General features: G+C 37.0%; 1 protein-coding gene across 6 annotated transcripts in view; it reads left to right on the top strand.

Moving 5' to 3' along the window:
• The first annotated feature begins 1321 nt into the window (after positions 1-1321).
• The window catches only part of LOC145779236 (inverted formin-2-like), a 32211-nt gene continuing 9180 nt past the window's right edge, over positions 1322-24352 (top strand). For 5 of the 6 annotated variants that reach the window (XM_082590772.1, XM_082590776.1, XM_082590774.1 and 2 more), the window contains exons 1-12: positions 1322-1430; positions 8082-8273; positions 8427-8548; positions 9593-9675; positions 9982-10097; positions 13140-13299; positions 14409-14442; positions 16417-16440; positions 20496-20643; positions 22424-23157; positions 23760-23898; positions 23986-24100. In XM_082590772.1, coding sequence (XP_082446898.1) covers positions 8082-8273; positions 8427-8548; positions 9593-9675; positions 9982-10097; positions 13140-13299; positions 14409-14442; positions 16417-16440; positions 20496-20643; positions 22424-23157; positions 23760-23898; positions 23986-24100 — 1867 coding nt within the window. In that variant the 5' untranslated portion in view covers positions 1322-1430. The remainder of the gene's footprint in view (positions 1431-8081; positions 8274-8426; positions 8549-9592; positions 9676-9981; positions 10098-13139; positions 13300-14408; positions 14443-16416; positions 16441-20495; positions 20644-22423; positions 23158-23759; positions 23899-23985; positions 24101-24352) is intronic. The other variant, XM_082590773.1, reaches the window with a different exon arrangement.

Here is a 24352-nt window from a genome sequence, read left to right as displayed (position 1 = left end):
AAACTATGAGATAGTTGAGTGTGGTGGCTTTCACAAGAATACAAAAGCTAACGATGTTAGACATTTGTGCGATGTTGATCGTAGATTATACTCTTTAATAAACGGATAATAATTTTTTTATCTACTGTTCCGAGCTCTGTAGAAAGTACTTCACCCAGCTGCGGAGTGGGAGTCAAAAAGTTCGGCAAAACGGGTTTATGTTTTAGAAAAAAGTTGTCTAAATCAGAACAAAAGATTCATTGGTTTTCCCCCCTGGTTACGTTTTTCGTCTTATTGTCATTTGAAAATTGAAATATCGCTTATTGGGACAATATTGTCCTCTTGTTAAATTGTAGTTTTGATTTCATCTTTTTGGATGTTGTGGTTTGAGATTCAGTAACCTCTCGAGTGGCACCGGATAGGCTTGCATGACCTTCACATAGAAAAGTCACCTACGATTTGTTTCCAGTATGCCTCCTTATCTTTGTACCATGCACTGGGACAATTTTGTTTGCTTTAAAACACGTGGTTTTTGGTATGGTGACAACTGTGCAATCACAAGGTACTGTTACCTCTTCCGGCAGGCAACGCTGCTTGGATGCGTTGCGAACAGACTCACTCAACTTTTTCGTTGTTATGCTCATGAACAGAATAATTGGATTTCTCCTGGACAAAATATGATTAAGTTAATTGATTAAATGTCAACTTGACGTCAAAATATCAATCTTATATCGATTTTTGTAAACTATATAAGAGTTTGAAGTATGATGATCAGCAGGTAAACTTGCTTCACGAGTTTCTGTTCTTTAGAAGTTCGGTAATAAGAAGTACCAAAAGTTCAAATTGATTGTTGAAGCCAGGAGATTCTGGTTCAGGAATGACGTTATCATGTAACGGAAGTTATTACACATAATAAGTATTACATGACAATAAAAGCTTAACTGTTCTATTTTTACGTTTTCAACGGTGATGTATCTTATCTGGTTCAATAAATTACCTGATTCAATTCCAATTCCAAATAGGATGTTTGCGAAACGGCTGACATAAAGCGTTTGATGTTTCCGTAAGTATATTTTTATGACGTAATTGTTTTGTATTTGTACGTTTTCACGTGCAGGGACCAGATTGGCTCGCTACCGAGAATCAGCGTGCTCTATTGTTGCAAGGGAGTGTTTTGTTAGTCAGATCTTTCAATGAAAATTCGTGCCCAATTCAAAAGCTTGTTTATTGTAGGTGCGTGATTTATCCGATAAATTACGCCAAACAATTCAGGGCTTTCGACATGATTGGGCAAATTAGTGAGAGGCAATGGAACAGTTGTATCTTGTGTTTTTTCAGAACACTTTATTTTAACGCACTTAAGAAGTGTTTTTAAAACAGAGAATTTGACTACAATTTTCATTTCAACTACTACAAGCTGAAGCCATCGTGCAAGAGGCAAGATACGAAATGTACGTATAGGTCTACCACAGGTTGATATTGAAACAAGTGTCATAGTTTGATCGTAACTTCGCTTTAATTGACTTGATTTCTAATTTGACAAGTTATTTATTCATCTGTTATGAAGCTATTTCCTCTCCAAACTAGGCATTGTTTTTATTGAATCAAAATTTTGAAATTCGTTACTGTAAATTGTTTTGACACAGAATATTGCCTCACTAAATTACTGGAATTAGCTTGCGGTATTAAATTTGTGATTTTGCAAATATTCACAAAGATGTAAAAGCACTATTGCACTCACATCCTACTTTACTTTTTCACAGCAGCCAACTAACGTCATAATTGTAAGATTTTATTCATATCAACAGTTTAACATTGAGCCGTACGCTGTACAGTTGCAGCAGCCAGCAACTGATTTTTGCGTTCGGTTATATTTCAATGTCACTCAGTTTGGCAATAACTGTCATTTTTTTTTTGATTCTGATTTCAACAAATGATTTTGTCATACCAGTTTTTGCCAAGTTTCTACGTTGCAGAGCACTTGCGGACGTCATAAGTCATAACCAGGGCAAGGTTTTGTTGACTTTAAAATTCAAAAAAATTGGCTTTGTTTACCTAACGAAAATTTGACTGAGTGAACCATTGTTTCTTGTATTTTATATTTAAAATAAGGCCACGTTAACTAAAAAAAGAATTTTAAATCAACGAAAAAACATTGAAATCTTCAACAGAATATATTAGGCTCATCTAAAGGCTCTATGAGCAGGCAACTAACTCCCCAACTAACATTACGTTCACCAAGAACAAGAGTTGAAATGTGACATAATGTTAAGTTCGGCTGGCCAAGCTCTAGGAAGGGTTGTAGGTATTTCTCCCCCAGAGCAGCTTAGGCTAGTACTGTACATAATCACGAAAGAAATCAAGAGCTATTGTTGAAGAGACGCCACTTCGCAATCGACGGCATGCCTTTCAGTATCTTGCCAAAGACACAGCCACATGTTCTTGAGCGGTGTCGAACCGGCGCTTAATTTAACTTTCTGGTCTTTCAATGTTCATTATTTTAGAAATATCGTCATTGTTTTGCAGTGTTCGTTAACATGGTAAACGAAGGTCAAATTGAGATTGATGAACAAGAATTTGTTAAAGTATAAGCTTTGTTGTTTTTCCTCAAACAAGTCAATAAATTATACAGTAATTGACTTGTGTCCAGAAGTCTTGCTTAAAACCATACCGTAATAAGTTACTGAATAAATCTTGCCCCAGTCTCAACACAACTCATTACATTGCACAGTGTAAAATACGTCACTGACACTGTTACAAACCGTTGTGCTGTATGTTTCCTGTGAACCAAATGTGGATAGAGTATTATCAGAACCATAATTGTGGTGCATAGCCTACATGATAACTTTATTGACAATGTGTCAATGCCACACCAAACCACACAAAGGTTAGCTACTCAAAAGAACCTGATTTGACATTTTAGAGATGTTTACGTGTTTGTCCATTTGACGTTCAACCAGTGCATGTGGCCGTCATGATCTTTGAATCATGCCTTAAAGCTGTATTTCGTAATAGGAAATGATAGGTAGCCAACCTGCTTACATGATGGAATAGTTTAAATTGCATTCGGTTTGTTCGGCGTGTTGTCTTTGTTTATATAAGGTGTGTGCTATTCTGTGTGGAAAGAACTTGTTACAGCAAACAAAAAATCCTTTGAAGCTTTCAAAGAAGTGAAAAGCTATTGAATCCAAAAATTTAATATCCACTAAAAATATTATTGCCACAAAACTTAAACTTGCTTTGCTTTTTGTTTTCTGGATTTTATATGATGTTGGAATTACAAAGATGGCTGCATTTTCTCCAGCCAACTGTGAAGCTGAAACCAATCACAACATTCCATATCAATTTCTAACCAGCTTGCAAATTAGTCTTTTTTTGCATTGATTTGACATCTGCAGACGTTTAATCAATGTAAATAGGACCGATTTTGCTAGCTGTGGCATTCAAGCCATGACCTAGGGTTCAAGATGAGATGTTAACTTAATCTCAGAAGCTCTTTACAGTAAACCAGTGATCAAAACAAAGACTGTCGGGCAGTTACTATTGATCAGCAAGGAGCACCAGACAAAAACTTTGAAAGTTCTAATTGGAAATACAGTTACCTAAGAATTACAAATTATAGAAAATTTAAGCGAAAAAAAAGAATTAAAACTATAACAGCTAAGACAACGTATTTTAACTTCTTTACTTTAACATCAAGCTGATGTTGAGTTTTACTGATTTTATTTTTCGCATTTTGATGTGTCTTTGCGTTTCATGCTATTCTTAACTGTTTTTTTAAACCTTCATTATCTTGCCTCTTTTAACGTTCTTCAGAGTTTAAATATAGTGCGCACACAAAAAAGATTTAGGATTGCTTGTTCGGATTTTTCTTGCCAAGCTGTTTTTCAATAAACAGTAGCAGTTTTTCATGCAAATAATATTCCAGTATACTTGTGCTTGAATGTATTGCATAGGATGTTGTTCAAAGCCAATGTGTAGTAAACAAATCCAGTTTGGGAACGTTTGCTTATTGTTTCTCACACAATATACTTTGCGTTTTTTACGAGATAGTAATAACGACTGACCCAACAAACTTTGCTATAACGACTGGAGTGAAATAAAGATATTGTCTATTCAGTACGATTTCTCGTTTGTTTAGCTCTCCATGTTGTTTTCAGGGGTATTTTAAGCGGAAAGATTGTGGTAGTTTGGTTTCAATCTCGAAATTTAAAAAAACAATCCTAAGTGCACCTTAGAAATGAGAGAATAAAATATCGTATTTCAACGTAAAGGTTTGCTTGGGATTTGGATGTAAAAAACTATAGAGACTTCATGTTAGACTACAAAACACATGTACAAGTATGGTAGCTGCATGTTGAGCGTTGCATGTAGCCCAATCGGGAAGTGATTAATTTATTTGATTGATCACTTTTCCTGAAGTTCAAAGCACCCAAGAATCAGACTTGGTCACGTCGTGTAGGTTTGCTTTCAAACGAAATAATGAAAGGACCATAAACATTTAAATGTGGTTACTTAACGTGAACATGGGTTAAAGCTACGGCACGGAATATATTTGACATCATGCAAACTAATTGGTTTGCACAGGCTGGATGATACTGGTGTGATTGATTCTCTCTGGTTATGTGGATGCACAAGTCAAAAAGAAAATGACTTTTTGATGGTTTCTGTGGGTTTATAGCAGTGGTTCCCAAACTGTGGTACGCGTACCACTAGTGGTACGCGGAGGTCTTTCAGATGGTACGCGAGAAACTCACTTAAGTTGACACGTGGACGTCCACGGTTGACAGTATAGTTAAAATAAAATAAAAAATAATGTCATAATTAATTTATTCGTAGGAGATTCAAGCGTTTATGACCCAACATCTAGGTCAGTGGTTTTTAAACTTTTTTCGTAGCGACGTTTTTGAAAAATTTTGTTGGACTTGCCATGAAATTTGTTGGACTTGCCAGCGATAGGAATTTCAGTCATTTTTATTCATTTGTGTCTCTAGCCTTTATTTGTTTCGCGACGAAATGAATTTAGAATTGCGCTATGTGATTGTTAAATATTAAGCAGTTGCTACAGTTTCGCAATGATGAGTTCTCATGCACATGTCAGGGTATAAGAATATCTGTGAGAGTTTTATTATGCAATTGAGTTTAGATACGAAGCGGAATCATTGTGTGGCGCCCTTGAAAAATCGAAACTACGCACCAAGAACGTGGCGACGCACAGTTTGAGAACCTCTGACCTAGGTTGTTTAACAGAAAAGCCAAAACTTTTCAGTTTTCAATGTTGCTATTGATAGTAGCAGTAGTAGTGCACCCTATTTATCGATCTTCTACTAATCGGACAGCGCAACAGCTTACTGTAGCCTAATTATATTTAGTCTAATATTAAAATATTTTAGTCTTGAAGCGCTTTGCTAAAATTTGTTAAACTTTCTCGCCTTTTGTTCTATATTTTTGAGATTTTCTGGTTGTAGCGTAGGTGGTACGCGAACACTGTATGAAACTGCTAAATGGTACGCGAATAGAAAAAGTTTGGGAACCACTGGTTTATAGGGATCGGCGCTTTGAAGTGAAAGCTTCAGTTGTGCACATTCATACTATGAAAGTATGAATTGTCTCAAATAGTTTACTGAAGTATTCACCACACACTAAGAAAGTAGTGTAGAAACTTGAGTCTTGCGGAACCTGACAAAGGAGAAATCACTAAGATAGTAAAATTTGTCATTTTTTTACACTGATGTAACGTCTGCAGACAATGAATCAATATAAAAATGACAAAATTTGCTCTCTGGGAAATTGCTGTAGTCTAATGAGTTTCAACAGTTGCATATGATCAGGCGGGTATCATAGTAAAAATAAGTTGATTTTAAGGATAAAAAACTTTCAAAAATTAGACGGTTTGAACGTTGTGAAAGGGGTTATTAAGATGCTGTATAGCGAAGTTTTATGTAACCGCTTCTGCTTAAAAGCTATTCCATAAACGTTTTCATTACTTCTCTACCTGAATTGTAAAAGCTTTTCCTATGCAAAATTGAATGTCTTGTGATTGTGATACGGAACTCGATTTCACTGCTGAAAATATCAATTTCAATACGTTTTGTACCGTCAGCCAGCAACGAAAGTCACTGTGGTGTTGCTTCATCAATCAACAAAAGTCCTATTTGCTTTTGTCTGTTAAAGATTAATTAATACAGAAATTATTACTTTTGTACGTTAATGTTGTCTACCACGTCATGATGATGTAACATAGTATCATTTACTTTAAAAGTTGGCAAAGTCACACCCAAGTTAACTAAATGCAGATGCACTTCAGGTTTCAGCAGACTTTTTTCATAACCCATTTAAACTCTAGCAACGTTGAAACGATATTGAAACGACAATGTTTGCAGACTGGGTAGCCACGGACAAGTTTAAAAAAACTGTAGAAAGAAGATTAAAATTCGGACTACTTGACTGTCTAATTGTGCAAACAAGGTCAAATTTTCGCCAAACAGAACATTTTTGCTGCGGTTTAGTAGGTCATGCTGTAATATAATCCTATCATTTAATGGCTAATTTAATCTACAAACAAGCGTAGTCTATGCAGATTTTTAAAGCATTTGATCGCTGGGCTAAATGTTCATTTGAAGTATTTTGTTGATTTCACGTGGCATGACTGTGTCAAGTAAGCGTATTGTGTGCGCTTTATTGTAGAACAGGTCGGCGTTCTGTTCTGTTGTGTTATCAATGAGGTTTGTGATTGCAGGTTCACGAACTCACGAGAAACAGTGAAGTAGGCTACCGTCAACCAGGGCTACTTTGTACAGTGAGCTAACTTTGAACACTAATTTAAAAATCCGACTACCCCTTGTATTAAGGCCTGTAAAAGGAACACTTTAAATTGCATTTCGCGGAAAACTTCATCAAATGATCGTTATTAATTGTCCTTTCCGAAAATGGCAAAATAATGATATTGTTGATAATAAAAACTGCTTTGAGAGTATTTTCGGGAAATTTTAATTTTTTGCCCCCAGATAACAGTTTTAAGTAGGCTGGAAACTTTTATGCCGATCTTGGAAAGTAAAAGAGCTTTTGATCCATTTTTTTTAGAAAAAGGTTTCAATTTCATTAGCATGTCGAGGATAATTGAAAACTGGATTTGTGTTGAGCATATCGCTTGTAATTACGAAAGTTCTGGATCGCATCACTGTTTTAGTTTAGGTTGCCTAACTTTGAACAGTGTTCAAAGTAGCCCGAACATTTTCTTTGGACTACACCACTGTGATTTAGCGATGTTCAAAGTAGCCCTAACATGTGGCTGTAATGAGGTTGTTCGTTTGCGCCATGTTTCTCATGCACATGGCATGAACTGTTGTGTTTGTTGTCATTTCAGTGTTGTGATCGCTGTATACAACTGCTTTTTCACGTGATTAAATTTAATACTATTTACTCCGTGATTTATTTAACCTTGCAAGAAAAGTAGCAATTATTGCTTCATGATTACATTACGTGCAGTTTTGCTTCATGATCCAGGGCAGTATAATATTCATCAATATTACGAGACTCGTCCTGGAGAAATTTTGCTGGGGGGGGCGTAGGGGGCTTGTTATTGACTTTTTTAGAAGTTATTTCATCATGAAACTTTTTCAAATGGCAAAACTTGTTCAAAGTATTGCTACGTGACATATAAGATTGAACAAACTGCTCAATTAGGGCCTAAAATATGCATAATAAGTGAGTGTTCAAAGATAGAATACCCCAACCCTAACTTTGAACACCCACAAATTTGGCGGGAAAAGCCCCAAATTTTTACTTGTTTAAAAATTGCTTACACCTCCTTGAGCGTTTACATACAGCCCCAATTTTGGCTGAATCTGAGCTTCCTAGCATAAAAATGCGTGAAAATAAAAGCAAATAAGTGAAAAAAGTGTTCAAAGTAGCCCTGGTTGACAGTACCACTAACCCAGAGAGCAAACCTGGCGTTTTTTACGTTGATTCAACGTCTGTAGATTGGACAATTTTGGTGATATCGCTAGAAAATTCTAAATTTGAACTATGTGTACTTACTTTTGACTTTTTGTTTTGTTTTGGCTAAAGTTTTTCACTGTTTTTTTTTTTTGTTATTTCAGATGTTGAAATCGCGTTGGAGTAAGGTGGCTGAGAAAGCACAACAGAAAGAAAAAGACAGTATAGAAGAAACTCTTTCCAACCTTGAGAGCGCAGGACCAGAACTATGCATCAAACTTTTACATTTTCCGTCAGTGCAAAATTTTTCCGGTTTCAAGAAAAAACTTCAAACCTGCACTGAAGAATGGATGCTGGTAAATCATGTCATGCAGAATTATTCTTTGCGTTGAGAGAATTAAGTTTGTTTTCTATCGTGTACATAATGGGGGGTTATTTTTGACTTAGGTGTAGTAGTCCTACTGTCGGTTTTGTTTGTATATTCATAACTAATCTATCTCATTATGAAGGGCTTTTTGGAACAAGATGGCCTGGCCGTTCTTTTTGCAACCCTCGAACGACTTGCGGATAGCGCGGCTCACGGATCAAAAATCTCCATTGTCACTTCAATGGAACTGCTTCACTGCGTGGGGTGAGAATAGGAAATGTTTACAGAATTACCTTTTATGCTTCTGCCATTTTCTCTGATAGTACCGACTTAGCCTAGAACATCATTATGAAGCTGTTTGAATAAATTGATTATTGGATTACCTAATTTAATACAAATCATCTGCTATTTTATGTGGAGCTGTTGTAAATGTCAAGTCTTGCGTAAGAGTGTTACCAGTTTTGTTCATAAGTCATTTTCGTGCATTACATATTGCAATTGTAGGCATCACGTTTGATGACTTTTCTGGTGACAAAAATATAGCATAATGTTGCGTCTGGTGCATGATCACGGAAAATCCATTTCTTAGTGATAGCCTAAAAGTGTGCGGACTTTTAACAATAACCGATCGTTACCCGACTCTGCCGTCTGGTTACTTACTATATTATATGCAAATAAATACGTCCAGCCATGATACGGCATGTGTTTTTGTTGAATGATTATTATGAAATCTATCAAGTAAAATGAGTGAAATTTGGTAGGTGATTTTGTAAAGTAATGTCCTAACTAACCAATAAATAGCTTTTTCACAATTTTTTTTGCTGGTTGAGGTAGAAGATGCTGCCATACCTATTTTGTGTAATTGTGAAATTTTCATCGTTCTCTTGTGACTGTGATGGTTGCAACGCATGGGAAGAAACGGTGCTGGTGACCCAGACAGCAAAACCGGTCATTTTTACATTAGTTCTACGTCGTAGATGTAAATGTAATCAATGTAAAAACGACGGATTTTACTGCCTGAGGATAAATATCATTGACCTTCAAAATTGGCACGAGGCTTAAAGTCATAACATCAAATCAACATCACTCATGTACTAGGCTACTTACTTTTTTTGGCAGTCGTGGCTCAAACAAAGGCAAACTGTACTCATAAATTTAGTTACAAATTTATACCGCTGTGCTATCGGCATTGTAAACCCTGCGAGTGACGTATGCATACTATGCGGCATGTTAGACACATCATAGCGATGAAAACACACAAATTTTTATCACTACAAACACAAAATGGTATTACAATAAAATTTGCAGGTGTGTGAAGTCGGTGATGAATTCCCGAGTTGGACTTGATTATGTCATTTCTCGAGAGGATTACATGCGATTACTGTCAAAAAGTGAGAGTTTGTTATTTTTGTCTCAACGAGTTTGTCTCATTTAAAACTAGGCTATGCGTTTCAGTTTTCTATTGATCTATCTGGTTCGACGCAAACTAGTACGTCAGATCGTAAGCTAAAGATATCACTTGTCAAAATAAACTGAATGTGCATAGGTTTAAGTGAAACAATTCGGTGTTTAATCTACAAGATCTTTTCCAATGACACAGCTTTAACCGCGCTCACAAGACAGCTGTGCCTTATTATACATTCAGATTGTTTTTTGGGTTTCACTAAAATTGAAAGGTTATATTTATTTTTCTGCAGCACTTGGCAGCGAAAACGTTATGGTAAAGAAGCAAGTCATAGAGCTTCTTGCAGCGATGTGTATCTACTCATCCGATGGCAAGCTAAGAGCAATAGATGCTTTAGAGCATTACAAGGTAAAATGTTATGATTGTGGCTTTTATCATGTTATAGAAATGCAGAATGTACTCAGATGGCTACAGCCTACAAGCTGCACGGTGCATACAGAATAAGTTTTGGACTTTGGTTTCACCACTGTTGAACGGTTTCTACTGCAGTTCTGTGGAGTATGCAAGAGTTGTTTCTTTCAAGGAAATTTGTAGCATTTACAAGCATACTTACCGCAATGCTGTAACGGTTGTGACGTATTTGGACAGGAGGAGAGTTTCAGAAAAGTAGTGCTGTCTTTTTGGTGATCTTTCTCTACTTTTATGTGTTGCTTGATTTCTTTTATTTATTTTTATAAGAAGAGGAACCGAAATGCACCCTCTCAAAGATACTTTGTCATAAATGACAATGAAATCCAGTTTTGATAGACACATTTTAATGGATTTCCTTTTCGGCTTTTTTTGAAATTTGACAAACTCCAATAATAATCCAATGTATGAATAATCACTCAACTGATCGATTTATTTTCTTTTTGAAAACAAGAATCACACAAGTGTGAAATAAGATGTAGGCTTGATGTAGATGCATATAAATTGCTCAAGTTCTGTTCAGACAGGGACAATACGAAGCGACCTTACGTCCACTAGTTAGTGACCCGCTGGATAGGCTAAAAAAAGTTAGCGAGATTTATAATAGAACGATGTCCAGGCCTATATCTAATCTATTGAAAAAGCTTTTATTGCACGTTTATATGCACAATTGGTTGCCGGTAAATTGCTGTCTGCTTACGCCCAGCTATGCACAAACTTACTTTCTTGATTTTCATTAGGTCGAAGCTCTGCACACATTTTACAAGTTTTTAAACTTGTAGCAAACTGTAATAGTGTATCTCGGTTTGGGTGGCTCAGCCTACTTTAAAAATTTGGAATGCACTGCTTTTGTGCGCAAGTAGCACACTCGGCTTTTGATATCATTTTTGTGGTTAATGAAAACCAAATTCATTATTATGGTCATGTCAAACCTCTCAACAAAACCTTAGCAGTGTATGAAAAATTTTTAGAGCTCACTGGGAGTTTACGTATCACCAGCACGGTGAAGAAGAATTGGCATACCGTCAAAAAATAAAACTGTTATCGATATTCCAAATTAAGGAATTTTCCAGAACAAATTTGTAGATTAAATTCTGTATAAGCGTGATATTATCTTTACCAAAGGAAAACCAAAAGTTGTGCTCTTTCTCGTGAAGCCACTGGATTCCATTTTTCCAAACACACAATGAGTCATCCGTGCAAATATACAAATCTTGCGCCAGTTTCTTATCATCATTACCAGATCGATAAACGCTGAATCCAATTAGTAATCACAAACAACGCCGAGATTGATTTAGGGCACATTTGAAGAATGTAGGCCATATGTGTATTTATTTAATGATGAGGCTGAATGCTGCTGACATTACTAAAATATTAATAACAAATGTCACATAAACGACCAAAGGTTAGGTTGAGCAATGTTGTAGCGAAGCACGCTGTTTACATAGAAAGACTTTTAATAAGAAAATTTTGCCTTTTGCACATGCTTTTATTTTAACACGGCATATAACGCATGATATACCGTACGCCATTCCCATTGTCATAACATAAACCTTTTGTTCGTATTATATAGTCTGTTACAGAACGAAAATTGTAGTTAAAAGTTATTGATCGAACAAACTACCAACTACTTTCAATGGCAGTCGTGAGAAACGAAATTTGATACTTGGGGATTGTGTCTTTTTTTAAAAGGTTTATTGTATGCAGTGTGTGGTAAGAAGTATGTGTGAATTAGAATAAGTGAAGTGCAGTAGTCTTAAGCGTTCAAACTTTGGATTTGAAATTCTCCTGCTAACAAAGTTCTACTTTTTTATAACAATTTAACGTCTCCTTGTGTTATCAAGCATAAAAATGGCTGTTGTTTGTTACTTGCCTCCATCATTCTTTGCTATAAAAGTTACTCCCTCTATTGATAACCTGTATACCCAATATTTGTTATTTGAGAGAAGTTTCCACTCCCATCCTGATACAAAAAAGAATTACATTATAGTTATTTGAACAACAATAAATGAGAATCTTGTGTTTGCGAATGGATGTGCCTCATTGGTCGACCCGTTTTATCAATATCACAAACTTCCCAGCAAGCAAAATCCGCACATTTGTTCAACGCCGGCAGACGTAAAAAAGGCAGGTTGTGTTTGCTGAAACCAACAACCATTACAGAGCGCGGGAACGAATCCATCTTCAAACGAAATCAATTTGGTGTTCCCTGATTTTGTAATTAAGATTTTCCATTGCGCAATGTAATTTTGACGCTACGATCTTGCTAGTGTGAACTGACAAGGCTACAATTCAGCGAATTTAGCTGTGCATGACGAATTGCAGTTTCAGGAAACAGTTGTTGGACTGCGAATTTCGATTACAGCGACGTCCACGGTTGGACGAAAGTATCATCAACTGAGTCAAACCCTCCGGCAAAACTGTTGTGACAATCTGCAACGCAAACAAACTGAACATTTAGTGGTAGATGCATCACAAAATTAGATCGCGTCCGACGTTGGATTAGGGAATTATTTGACTAACATGTTTCTAAGAATCATTTCTATTATGTGTAATTCTGTGACCCTGTCTAGCCAACAAAAGTTATCTTTATTCGCATCGCCTTTTTTACATGTACGTGTCGTTGCTAGGCGTTGAAACAAGGTACCTTTGCTGACTGGGTCTGTATTTATAAATAGAATTTCCCATCTTTAATTGTTTACAACAGCAAGGATTTGTGCTATACTCCACACAGAAAAATGACGGATTTTTTGGTCTAGGGCTGCGTATCATGACCTGATCTAGTTTCCTAAAGAAGTTAGTCGTGTCTGACGACAAAATTCGTATTGTCACTTGCAATACCAAGGGATGGTCCAGCTTTTTTTTTACCAGATGAACGTGTCATGTTTTTAATTTAAACAGCTAGTGAACTATCATTCTGGCTCATAACTACGATTTCAACAGTTCATACAATGTTTAAAGATTCAGTATTTTACTTTTTAGCAAGCCAGATCTCAGCGTTACCGGTTCAGTGTCATCATCAACGAGCTTCGTGCAACAGAAAACATTCCATACCAAACTGCCCTGCTCTCCTTTGTCAACGCCGCAATACTTTCCACCGAACACTTGCATGAACGTGTTCAGATGAGAAACGAATTTATTGGTAAATGTTGATAAGCACAAGATTTTGCTTTGAAAAGTTTTTCTCGTGACTTGATTTATGAACCACAGTAGTTCGCAGTAGGCTATGTTTGAGTAACTGGCTTTTCTTGAATTTTCATTTCCGTTTTATCACAAAGGACATGAAGTTCAAGAGACACACACAAGGCAGTAAATCAATTGTTTTTTAGTTTTACATTGATTCAACGTCTGCTTACGTTAAATTACTCTAAAAGACCGTTGATTTACTGTCTGAGACTTACTACAATAGGCTCCTGTTTTGAGTGGGAAGGCATAAGGAAGCAAGTCCTTATGTCACCTTCAAGCAAGCGGCTTTTTCCAAAACGTTCTCACCACTCGGCTACGCTGGCTGCGTAGCCGAGTGGTGAGAACGTCTGCGCGACGTTCGAAAGGACGTGGGTTCGACACCGCTCCAGAGCACACGGCTGTGTCTCGGCGAATGACACTTAAAGGCAAGCCAAAATAAAGGGAGCAGCTGACTCGAAGACTATATGTCACTTTGCTGCTTCCTGTCGTCTGTTGTATCGCATCTGTGATCGCAGTTTACTGTATGTTATCGCAATGGGCGCAAATAAAAGCATGATTATTATTATTATTATTATAAAATATAGCCGCATTCCTCTGTATCACCGTCAAACCTATACGCTCTTTTTGGAGCTTGGTTGGTTGTAACTCGTTATCCTTGGACTGAAAAAGCCTCTGATAGGTTATTTCTGGTAGTTTTGCATTGTAGAGGCTTTTGGCGCAAGGCCGGTTACCAACATTGGCAGAGTGAACTTTTCGATTGTTGAAATGTTGTTGCCAGGGTATTGTTCTATCCATTAGGTGCCGCTGAATGGAGAGCAGTCCTGAAATGCGTTGTTTAAGCGCATATCCCGAGAGCCGGGAAATCTTCCACTTCATTTGGCCACGCAGATGACGTCTAGTGATAAACTAACCTTTGTTTTCGGTCATAAAATGGCCCGACCTTTCTGGTCTTGATACTAATGTAATGGTTAAGTACAACCAATGTGACCTGTGGCTCATATCAGATCTGATGTGACCTATTATTGTTAATAAAAATGTCCTTTAATACTCTACGTATGTTTTTAGGTTTGCAGTTGCTGGATTTATTATCTACTCTTCGGTAAGTTACTTTGTTGAAATAGATATTGTGATTAATTTAGATGTACTTTTTATTGCGGATCTTGTAGTTTTGCGACTGTTGTTTGTGTGTTTTTCTATGTTGAACTTACTAGCTACTGTACTTTGTACGTGGTTTTGCAAATACTCTAACTTCCATTTAAACTATTAATGAAAAATGTAGCAGACAAACATGGCACAAATGAAAAATTGTTTTGAGTTTCAAAAAGTGTTACAGCTGTGAAAGTTGTAGCATCAACAAAAACTTTATGGTTTCACGAAACCCATATTGAAGTTTTCACAATTCAATATCTTTCTTGTCACACACGCATGAACGACAACATATTTGTTTTAGACTGGAGAGTAGTTTTGGAAAGAAAACATTTCTAACTTGTAAATGATAAGAAACAAAACAATAGATTTCCAAGTCCACTTCTTCGCTATTAGGACTTGGGTATTCTTTCTCCGTTTTCCTCTTTTTTAGCAGTTTCAAAAAATCTGTCTATCTTTGCTTTGTTTTGTGCTCGACATTTTCAATCTTTTTTAATGTCATTCAAGTTTTCTAAGACTATGACCAATGACAGAGTGCAGACTCGACGACCTCTTACGCCTTCAGGGCTACCGTCTTTCTCACTCTCTCATTGGATGCACACTGTACGTTTTTGTTTTATGTACGTTTCGCATCCAAACAAAAATAATATGACCATCATATGACGTCATAAATTGCTGAATCATCACTGACAGGTTATAACATTCATCTTCTGCAAAATATTGACTTCGAGTGTTTGAAAATTGTTTTGCATTTGCCTCATTTTCTATTTGAGCCGTGTTAACTTTTGAGATGTGCAGCAGCTAATAAAATTGACGTTTCTTTTTGTTAAAATACTGAAATTTTGCTGGCTTGATACTTCGCATGCCGACAACTACAGTACTTACATCTCAGCACTTTTCAGGATGACTTGAGAAACTGCTGATTGGGTTTTTACCTTTTGTAAAAACCGTAACAATTTAAAGGCGATCTTATAACTCTTTCAAATCTACCCTATGACAACTCTGAGTGATGCTAATATATTGCCAATCAGCTACAGTACTAATATTGATAAACTTGCACGCTGAATATAAGCCGATCTATATTGTGGTTTGCGTAAGCACGATTGAGCTTCATAAAAATTTTAAACCCCTCTGAAATAAGTTTCTTTTACAGCAATCAGACAATTTAATTCGGATGACAGGCAAACAGTATTTGAAATACTGCCGTACCGTACACTGTTAAATCATCGGCAGCAGTGGCCGAGTGGTTAGCGCGTTGGGCTCGCAGTCGAGAGCCTGCATGTTCGACTCCAGCCACCCGCACTTGCTGTTGCTTCTCTGGGCAAGAAACTTTACGATAATTGCCTCTATACCCAGTGATCGATTTCGAGTATTGGGTAGTATCAAAGTTAAGTCATAAGTAGAGTAGACAACCGGAAATAGACATTGCCGTCGGCTGCAGCGTGGGTCAGGTGTACGTCGGAAGGCGTACACCGATGCATAGCGCTCAAGTCCGCTTTCCCGCAATGCAGGATAAATATATGAAAAACAAAACAAACAAAACAAACAAATCCTATACCTGGGTCCTGAGATAATTGCTCAAGCACTTATGGTGATTTAGACAGGCCATATCTTGCTTTGTATAATGAGCTAACTGCACGAGAGCAATTTTACTTTGAACTGAAATGGGTTTAAATTTAAACGCTCAATTGTTCTTATATAACATATGATATTTGAAGAATTTAAAAATAAAGAGAACAGTAAAGGTTAGTAAATGTAAATAGCAATAGCATAAAAAAATCGCAGTATCTAGAAAAACCGCCATGTGGTATGGCTATGCAATTAAGAATTCTTGTTAGAGATAGACGTTCTTCCAAATCAACGCCGCCGCCAATTGGGAGGAATGTGATGTTGAGTGTAAACAAACCATGCATTTATTTCTTAACAGGACCCTCACACTTATTAACGATTTGTAAGTTGCAAGCAAATAAGAATGGTTTTGCATTGTATACCTGATACTGCTTCAGTCATGCTTGTCAACTTTATGCTGCTTACTGGTTTAAGAATACGCATGTTTGAAAGTAAATTTTGATAAGACTTTTATCTCCGTCAGCTTTAACATCACCCACTTGGTTTTATGACTGATTTCATCGATTTTATTTTTTATTCATTCAATTTTTGCCCTGATTCATCTCGTCAAAGTTTGCTTAATATTTTTATATTTGCTGCAAGTTACTAAATTTCATGGAACGCTTTCATTCACACAGTTGACTTACCGCGAGATGCTACGCCAATGTTATATACGCTAGTATCCCAAGTTTTTACTTTTAAATTGGCAATTCATATATATCATTCTGTAAAAGCTGCGGTTTACTGGTTACAGTAGGTGTTTATTGAGAGTTTGGAATAAGATTATTTCATTGATTCAGAAGCTAACAATACAAGGGTGTGGCGACAAAATGCATGCGTGTGGATTGGGGTTGAAAACAACAGGTTGTATCAGTGAAAACATGGTGGAACGGGGAGTGGATCGAAGTGGTGAACAGTTATTTCGTTATTTTGGTACACGTTCAATAATGCGGCATAATAATGGCCCTTGGGATTAATCAGCTGGTCCGTTCGCCTAATGTCAGGTTGTCTGATGATGTCGTGGCTGTTATTATAGGTTTTTATTCCGACTGTAATTCATTGGTTTGAAATGAATTACTGTACAGTCATTTTTCTTTGTGAAAAAATTGCTTTTTGTTGCTTGCGTGCTTTGTTTCGCGAAAATGCAAAATAACCTATTTGTTTAAACATTACACTGTTTAAACAGCTTTGCAAAATCTTTTTGATTTTTTTACGGAACGTCTCAACATTGAGATGCGACGCAATCTTTGCATGTGCTGTCATCATATCTAAGCTATACAGTAATGTAGGCTACTGTATATCTGGTGTGCATCTGTGTTTGATCCGTGAGCATTCTTAATGTATTTTAATGGGTAGTTTCATTGTATCACGCATAGGTGTTTTTGTGTTTTGAAGATTTCAGTTCAAGCTTTTTCTTTTATCATAAGAACCGACCTGCATCTAGTTGTCGCAACCATGCTCAAACTAGCGCACTACACAGAATGGATAAGTTTTCAACTAAAACGTTGCTCTCATTTTCATTGATGCAATGCCTCAAGATATAAAAACAAAATAAGTGTTTCTGTTTGCTCGAATTGCATAAACGAATTTAAACAAACTGTACGGTACTAAAACAAAACTAGCTGTTGTGCTATTGCAAGAAGAATAAAACAATTTGCAAATGACGCATAAAGTCAAACTCTTTTTCATATACTAAAGCTTCATTTAAATGCACAGAAGGCCTTTAGCTTCATTTATTACCAGCTACAGTCAGCTACCCCACTGGCCACTACCGGAACTTTTAACAGTAGATTCCAGGTGGAGAAAGTTTCCATTTTTCCATAGCTGTATTGTCTGGGAAGGTTAGTTTTCCAAGCTGGAATGTGACACTACAATTCATCTTCCTGAAAACAAGCTCCAGTGACACTAACCTGGTTTGTTGTTTATCGCATCCCAAGCAGCAAAATTTTCTCTGCTTTCATGCAGACATCTGAATAGTTATGTTGAATCAATGTCAAAAAGATAAATTTCACTAGACAGAAAAAGCTTCTGCTTTTTATCTGCAGAGAAGATGGAAATTTTTGATGATCACCAGATAGATTGAAACTAGAGCATATTAATCGCTTTATTATTATTTTTTTTATTTTGAAGCAGTGTGACGTATAATAGCCTATATTTTCTGTGTTACACCTTATCTCAGCACTTTTAACGGTCAATTGATCGTATATTGCAGCTTTGTTTGCGATGAACAGAAAGGAAACATTAGGTAATCGAGCTGCAACTCGCAATGTAACTACTTTCTGACTATCGATGCGTAGTTTTGAAACGACAAATGTGTAATTTATGACTATTTTCACAGTAGACCTATTGCAGGACTGCATTACATTGAGGAATCAATTTACGAATCCGGTGCACTTGCTGTTACAGATTTGTGAATGCTTTTCTTGTGTTGACAAGCCGTGACAGTAACGTGTAACTTTCAAATGTACGTCATTAATTCAATCTCCCGGCTGCAGCAAACTTTTTTTTTTATTTTCTCTCTTTTCTCATGTAGATTACTAGTGGGCTTTACCCATTATCTAGCTGCATCACCAGCAGGTCATGTATTCAGGTCTTGCCCATGAACTAATTAAAGTAATTATAAATACATATGACTAATAACAAAGTGATTGGGTTGCATGACATTACTGGCACTACGCTAAAAACATTTAAAACAAAGCAAATTCGAAAACTTTTCCGACGCCGCGCTGTGCCCTCATCATTGAATTTATAAGTATGAGACGTTGTCAGTAGCGGACCTAGAAAAACAACTGTGCATAGAAATTTTAGAAGGCTAATTGACAAGCAATGTTGACATTAACAAGTTTGTAAATCGGAATGTTAGCACTGAGCCGCAGTTCATATTATATGCTGTACTAACACCTACTTAGCCATATAATTTTGCATTTTAGTCTGGCGGCTACTTCAAGCTCCAGCAGTTTCATAATTGAAAGAGGTTGACTGTAAACAGCAACCCAGATTTTGGCTGACGTTTTTTCCCCCACAGAAGTTTTAACATAGTTTGTGCACTCTTGTTAAATTACGTCAACTAAACCAATTAGGTCGTAATAGAACCGAACGATCGACCTGCTATATTTGCTTATGTTTTTTACGCTTTAACAAATATTTGGGCGCCGCTTGAGCTCCTGCAGCGAGTGGTTCTGCTATGTATGCATTTTCTTAAAATGTAAGTTGCGAATACAATATTTATGACTCAAGTACGGCAAGCAACTGGTTTGCTTAAGTCAGGCTCGCGACCTCTCCTATTCGAATCGACCCATAAATTCAGTCTATTTAATAAAACCTATGAGATCAATTCAAGATTTAATCAATATGAAACGATCACTAAAACTCCTGATTTGCACTGCTGAATTTGAAACTACGATATGCAGATACTTGACAGGCTCAATTTCTTATATCGATTTGTCATTTCAATCTGTCATATTTCAGCCAATCTTATGATACGAACATAATCCATAAATGAGAAGTAATGCCTTTCTTTTTTTATGAAAATTTAGACCGTTTTAATTTCTAATACTTACAGTGTTGTCTTATTGTACATTTTCAATGTTTTTTTCGTGTTTTTTAGACCTGTTGTTTTGCTTATCTAAACTAGCCTCTACATTTGTACTTTGTAGTACGTTAGACGCGGTTAGATTCGAAAATACCATATACAATAAGTGGTGAAATTGATCGAAAATCTTTTAGATTTTTTTGTACCCGCTCAGTGTTGTTAAGGCAAGTGTTTTTTTTTATTCAAATATTGATTGTTTCATGCATGAAAAAAGTTTAATGGGCTACCCTAAATTATCTCAATAGAATGCGCACTTCGCTATGATACTACGCTCACTGCATCGCTGCCGCACAATTTTAAAGTCACGTTCTGCATTAAAAATATTGCAACACTTGTAAGAAAGTCTGTGCAGCTGCGCTTTGCACAATTCTAATTATTGCTTTGTAAACAATGTGACAGCGTTGAAAAACGCTGAAATTACTCCTTGATTTGACGAGCTCACTGGCTTGTTGGTGTCCATGTAACTGTGCCCGATTCTGTTTACGCTCAAGCAAACTTTAGCAAATGCTCACAACGGTGGTGTTCTTCTGTCTGCACCCAGGCAATTGGTGACAGTAGCCTATACGTGGCGTTTCATCGTTGAGATAATTTTACGCAAAATAATAATGAGATGGCTCTTGTGGCCCCTCAGCTACCGAATTTGTTCTGCCAATCAATAAATTATGTCAAATCAGCTACATTCAGTGATTTAAATTACAACGATTACCAACTGTTAATGCGTACTGTATCTTACATTGAGTGTCTTCCGGTGAGCACTGTATTGCATCTTCTTCGTTCTTTGGAAAAAACAAATATTTGCGTTTCAGTCACTCCGAATATGAAGATCTTCTGATTCAGATCGAAGTTTTTGATGAAAAGAAGTTGGAAGATGACGAAGAAGTCTTTCTTTATACTGGAATGGAAGGAGTCGACATCAACAATCACAAAGATGTCTTTTTGGCAATATTTAACAAGGTAGGCCTATCAATAATGCTTTCAGTGAAATTTAGAATCTTTAATTAGATGACTTCAGTATCCAGCAGGCGATCGAATACTTTGATTAGAAGAGTGCAAACCTAACCATAGTTACATTAAACATCTAAAAAACCACGCAATTTGTATTCAAAAACACTGCCAAATTTTACATTTGAAAACTCATCTCACTCAAAGCTGCCCGCCTTTTGTAACGATATCTTTGGTATCAAAACTCGACCAATTTTTGAAGCGAATTTTTCTGCGTTCACGACGCCATGCTTTCGCACTCAAAGTGGGTAAAATTAAAGTACTTTGTAGTTATTGAGTTCCATTAAGGATAGGGGATCTCCTGACAACGAAGCAGCAGGCCAGTGATTCTCCATCATTCAAGTATCAGTTCAGTATTTCTTATTAAAAATTTTTGAAGAATCAGCAGAGCCCTATTTATGGCATATGCATTTCGCTCTACTACTGTAGAGCATCATTAGTGCCGTATATTCAAATAGAATCCTGTTATATTTGAATAAGTACTATGTACTACACGTTTTCTTGATTTTTCGTTGGAACAAGCATTTAACTTTGTAGAACACCACAGAGTCGACGAAAGTACACACTACAGTCTACAGTACAAGTAAGATTGTAGCACCATCACTAACATTCGTCTAAATTTCATACAGAGTGTGAAGACAAAGTGTTGCAGCGTCAGAAACACATTCAATGCACTCATTCAAGCTCATACACAAATACGGGACATGCTGATTCGTTTTTAAATTCAGCAATGTCCAGAAATAAATCCAGAAACGTCCAGTAGTTTATGCTCATGTGCAACCAGTGGTTGTATAAACTACCAGCCGTGAAAAAAAAAAAAAATGATAGTGTCATGTGATGGAAAAGTGACGTAAATTGCAGTCTGGCTATTTAATTCAATTTGGAAAGCATTGCAGCTTATGTGGGGATCAGATGATTTCACACAGTTGATAAACAGCATTGGGCCCTCGGGTTGTCACTGATCTTTGAGAAGCGACTTTTGCCTAGCAACCAATTATAATGGCTTACCGATCAATGTAGATTGGTGTAGATTGGTAACATTTTCTTCCTTAGATTTCTCGTTTTGTGCCTACTGTAACAGTGTAAAAAGTAGCCTATGAGCCGTTTTAATCAAGTTTTGGTGCGCAGTGTTCCTTTCTTTGCCATTGGCTTGCACGATTTTTGAGCACCTTGTTCACGAGAATGATTGCTTTGCGAAAACGTATCTCAAACAGCGATTTTCGCACTTTTTGTTGAAGGTTTAGTTTTGACAAAATGGCTTAGCGAGGCGAGTTGTATGCACAAAATATAGGAACGTCTTTGTGAGAAAAGTTGACTGCCAGTTTGGGTTGAATCCAGCCGCAGTAAGCTACCAGCAATACCGCTACTGTAATTACTTATTAGGCGCATCCTGGATAGAGAGCTTCATAATTAATTAACCAAAGTTTCGATCCATAATTCATATCTGTGAGAGATTGGTAGGCATTTGAACACGATAATATAGATGTTTGCTGTTTAGAACCTCACTACCGGTACTACGTTTTTGTTACTGCTAAACACAGTGGCGGTGTCGGTTGTGTGGTAGCCTATACTTGAACGCAGTGCCTGAAATTAGTTAGTCTAGGTGGGATATGAGTTACACTGTATAAGAAAAAGCTTTGCTTATTATTATTTTTACTCATTAAATGCTTGAAAGCCATTTATGAACTCCGATCTGTCAAGAATTGTGAAAGCAATTTTGCTTGCTTTGCAGGTTTGCAATAGTCCGCAAGCAAATCAGTTCTTGACGATTCTTCAATGTCTTCTCCAGCTAAGTCCAGAAGACGAGATATCCGATGTGATTTGGCAGGTTTTGGAAAATATGGTTCAGCGTTCTGTTGCAATTGAATCTGAAGAGGAAGGAAAAAAGTTGTTAAAACCACGAGATAGTGATTCTAGCGCATTAGCTATCAAACTTTCAATGACCGACTCTTGTATTCAAACTGATGACGTAGTGAATAGCATTTCAGACGGAGTCTCATCTCCTCCTCCAGCCGCGTCCCCGTCTCCACCAACTCCTCCACTTCTTAATTCTGTTCCTCCTCCTCCGCAACTTCCTCCTCCTGTCAATAACAGTGTTCCTCCTCCACCACCTCCTCCGCCTCCACCTGTAGGTGGAATCCCACCTCCCCCACCTGTAGGTGGTGTGCCTCCTCCACCTCCGCCCCCACCAGTAGGTGGTGTTCCTCCTCCACCGCCGCCACCACCAGTAGGAGGAGTTCCTCCACCACCACCACCTCCTCCAGTGGGGGGAGTTCCTCCACCTCCTCCTGTTGGAGGAGGACCACCGCCTCCTCCACCCCCACCAGGAGGGATCGTTGCAACATTCGTAAATCCTTATCAAGCTTCTGCTCCACCTGTGAGACGTTCCGCTTCCGTTCCGAAACCAACAGCCAAGCTTCGAAAATTCAATTGGCAGAAGATACCAGCTGGAACTTTAAAATCAAGGTAATGGCTGAAAGCAATGATGAAGATTATTTCAGGTTACCTTGATGGCATTAGCGCAGCTTTTGAGGCTTGCTTTTGAAAAGCATCACTTCAGGTATTGTAATCTTGTATAAGCTTTAAAAGTTGTTAATCACAGAGAATGATATGGTTTAGTATGTAAATGATAACATTTTGTGGCTAACCACTGATTTTGTATCCGCCTGCGCTTTAAAGATCATTTCCAACATGATGTTGGTGCATGACATTTTTTAATATTTGATCTTGGACAAACGTTGAGAAATTATGAAATATTTCAGTCTGAGCAAGCAAAAAATGTCGTAACTTGTCATGGTTATAATACATCCTTTCAAATGCGGGAGAGATACATACGGCGTTTCCACAATAAAGGCTTGGAAGTAGATTTAAATAACTGAAATAGCAAGAGGTTTAGCGCTTACGCATTTTACACTCATTGGCTTGTTTTACTGTATTATATTTTCTTGGAATACGCCCTTTAAAGCAGAAAAATCTCTACTACTAATATTTACGATTGCTATTGTAGTTACTGTATGTTAGGCTCGTCGTATTTTCGTTTTCTTTAAAATCGAACATGTTGCTTTTAGATCAAACAGCGTTTGGGAGTCTTTGGAAAGTGGTAATTGCGGCTGTGAGCCCAACTACGATGCCATCCAGGAACTTTTTGCTCAAAAAGTCATTCAAAAGAAAGCCGCCAGTGAAACAAAGAAAGCCGCTCCTACCGAGGTATGCTGGTATCTGAGGTATGCTTTCCATCTGAGGTATGCTTTCCATCTGAATCGGATTAATGCTTTAAAAATGACTTTTTTTTAGGTATCCTTGATCGATTCTCGTCGTGGAATGAATATTGGAATATTCTTACGTCAATTTAGGAAACCTAACGAAGAAATAATAAAGGGCTTAAGAAACGGAGACCCGGACGTAATGTGTAAGTTTTGCTGCAATACTTCATTAAATGTATTTGCTGTCAGCACATTTTGATCATCTTTAAAAAGAAATTTCCAGAAACTTAATACGTGTATTTGAGTTTAACAGCAGTCTCAATATAGATTACTCTCGTTCAAAAATTGTTGGTTGCTTTCGAATTGATAAAAAAATTTATGTCACATCACATTCAACAATTCTTTTGAATAATCTATTCACATTTTTTGACCACCATTATTGAAAAACGGTAGCTTGT

Source organism: Aplidium turbinatum, chromosome 11 (assembly GCF_918807975.1).
Source record: "Aplidium turbinatum chromosome 11, kaAplTurb1.1, whole genome shotgun sequence".
Lineage (NCBI taxonomy): Eukaryota > Metazoa > Chordata > Ascidiacea > Aplousobranchia > Polyclinidae > Aplidium > Aplidium turbinatum.
Note: the sequence above shows the minus strand (reverse complement) of the source record. Positions and strands in the feature narration are given on the sequence as shown.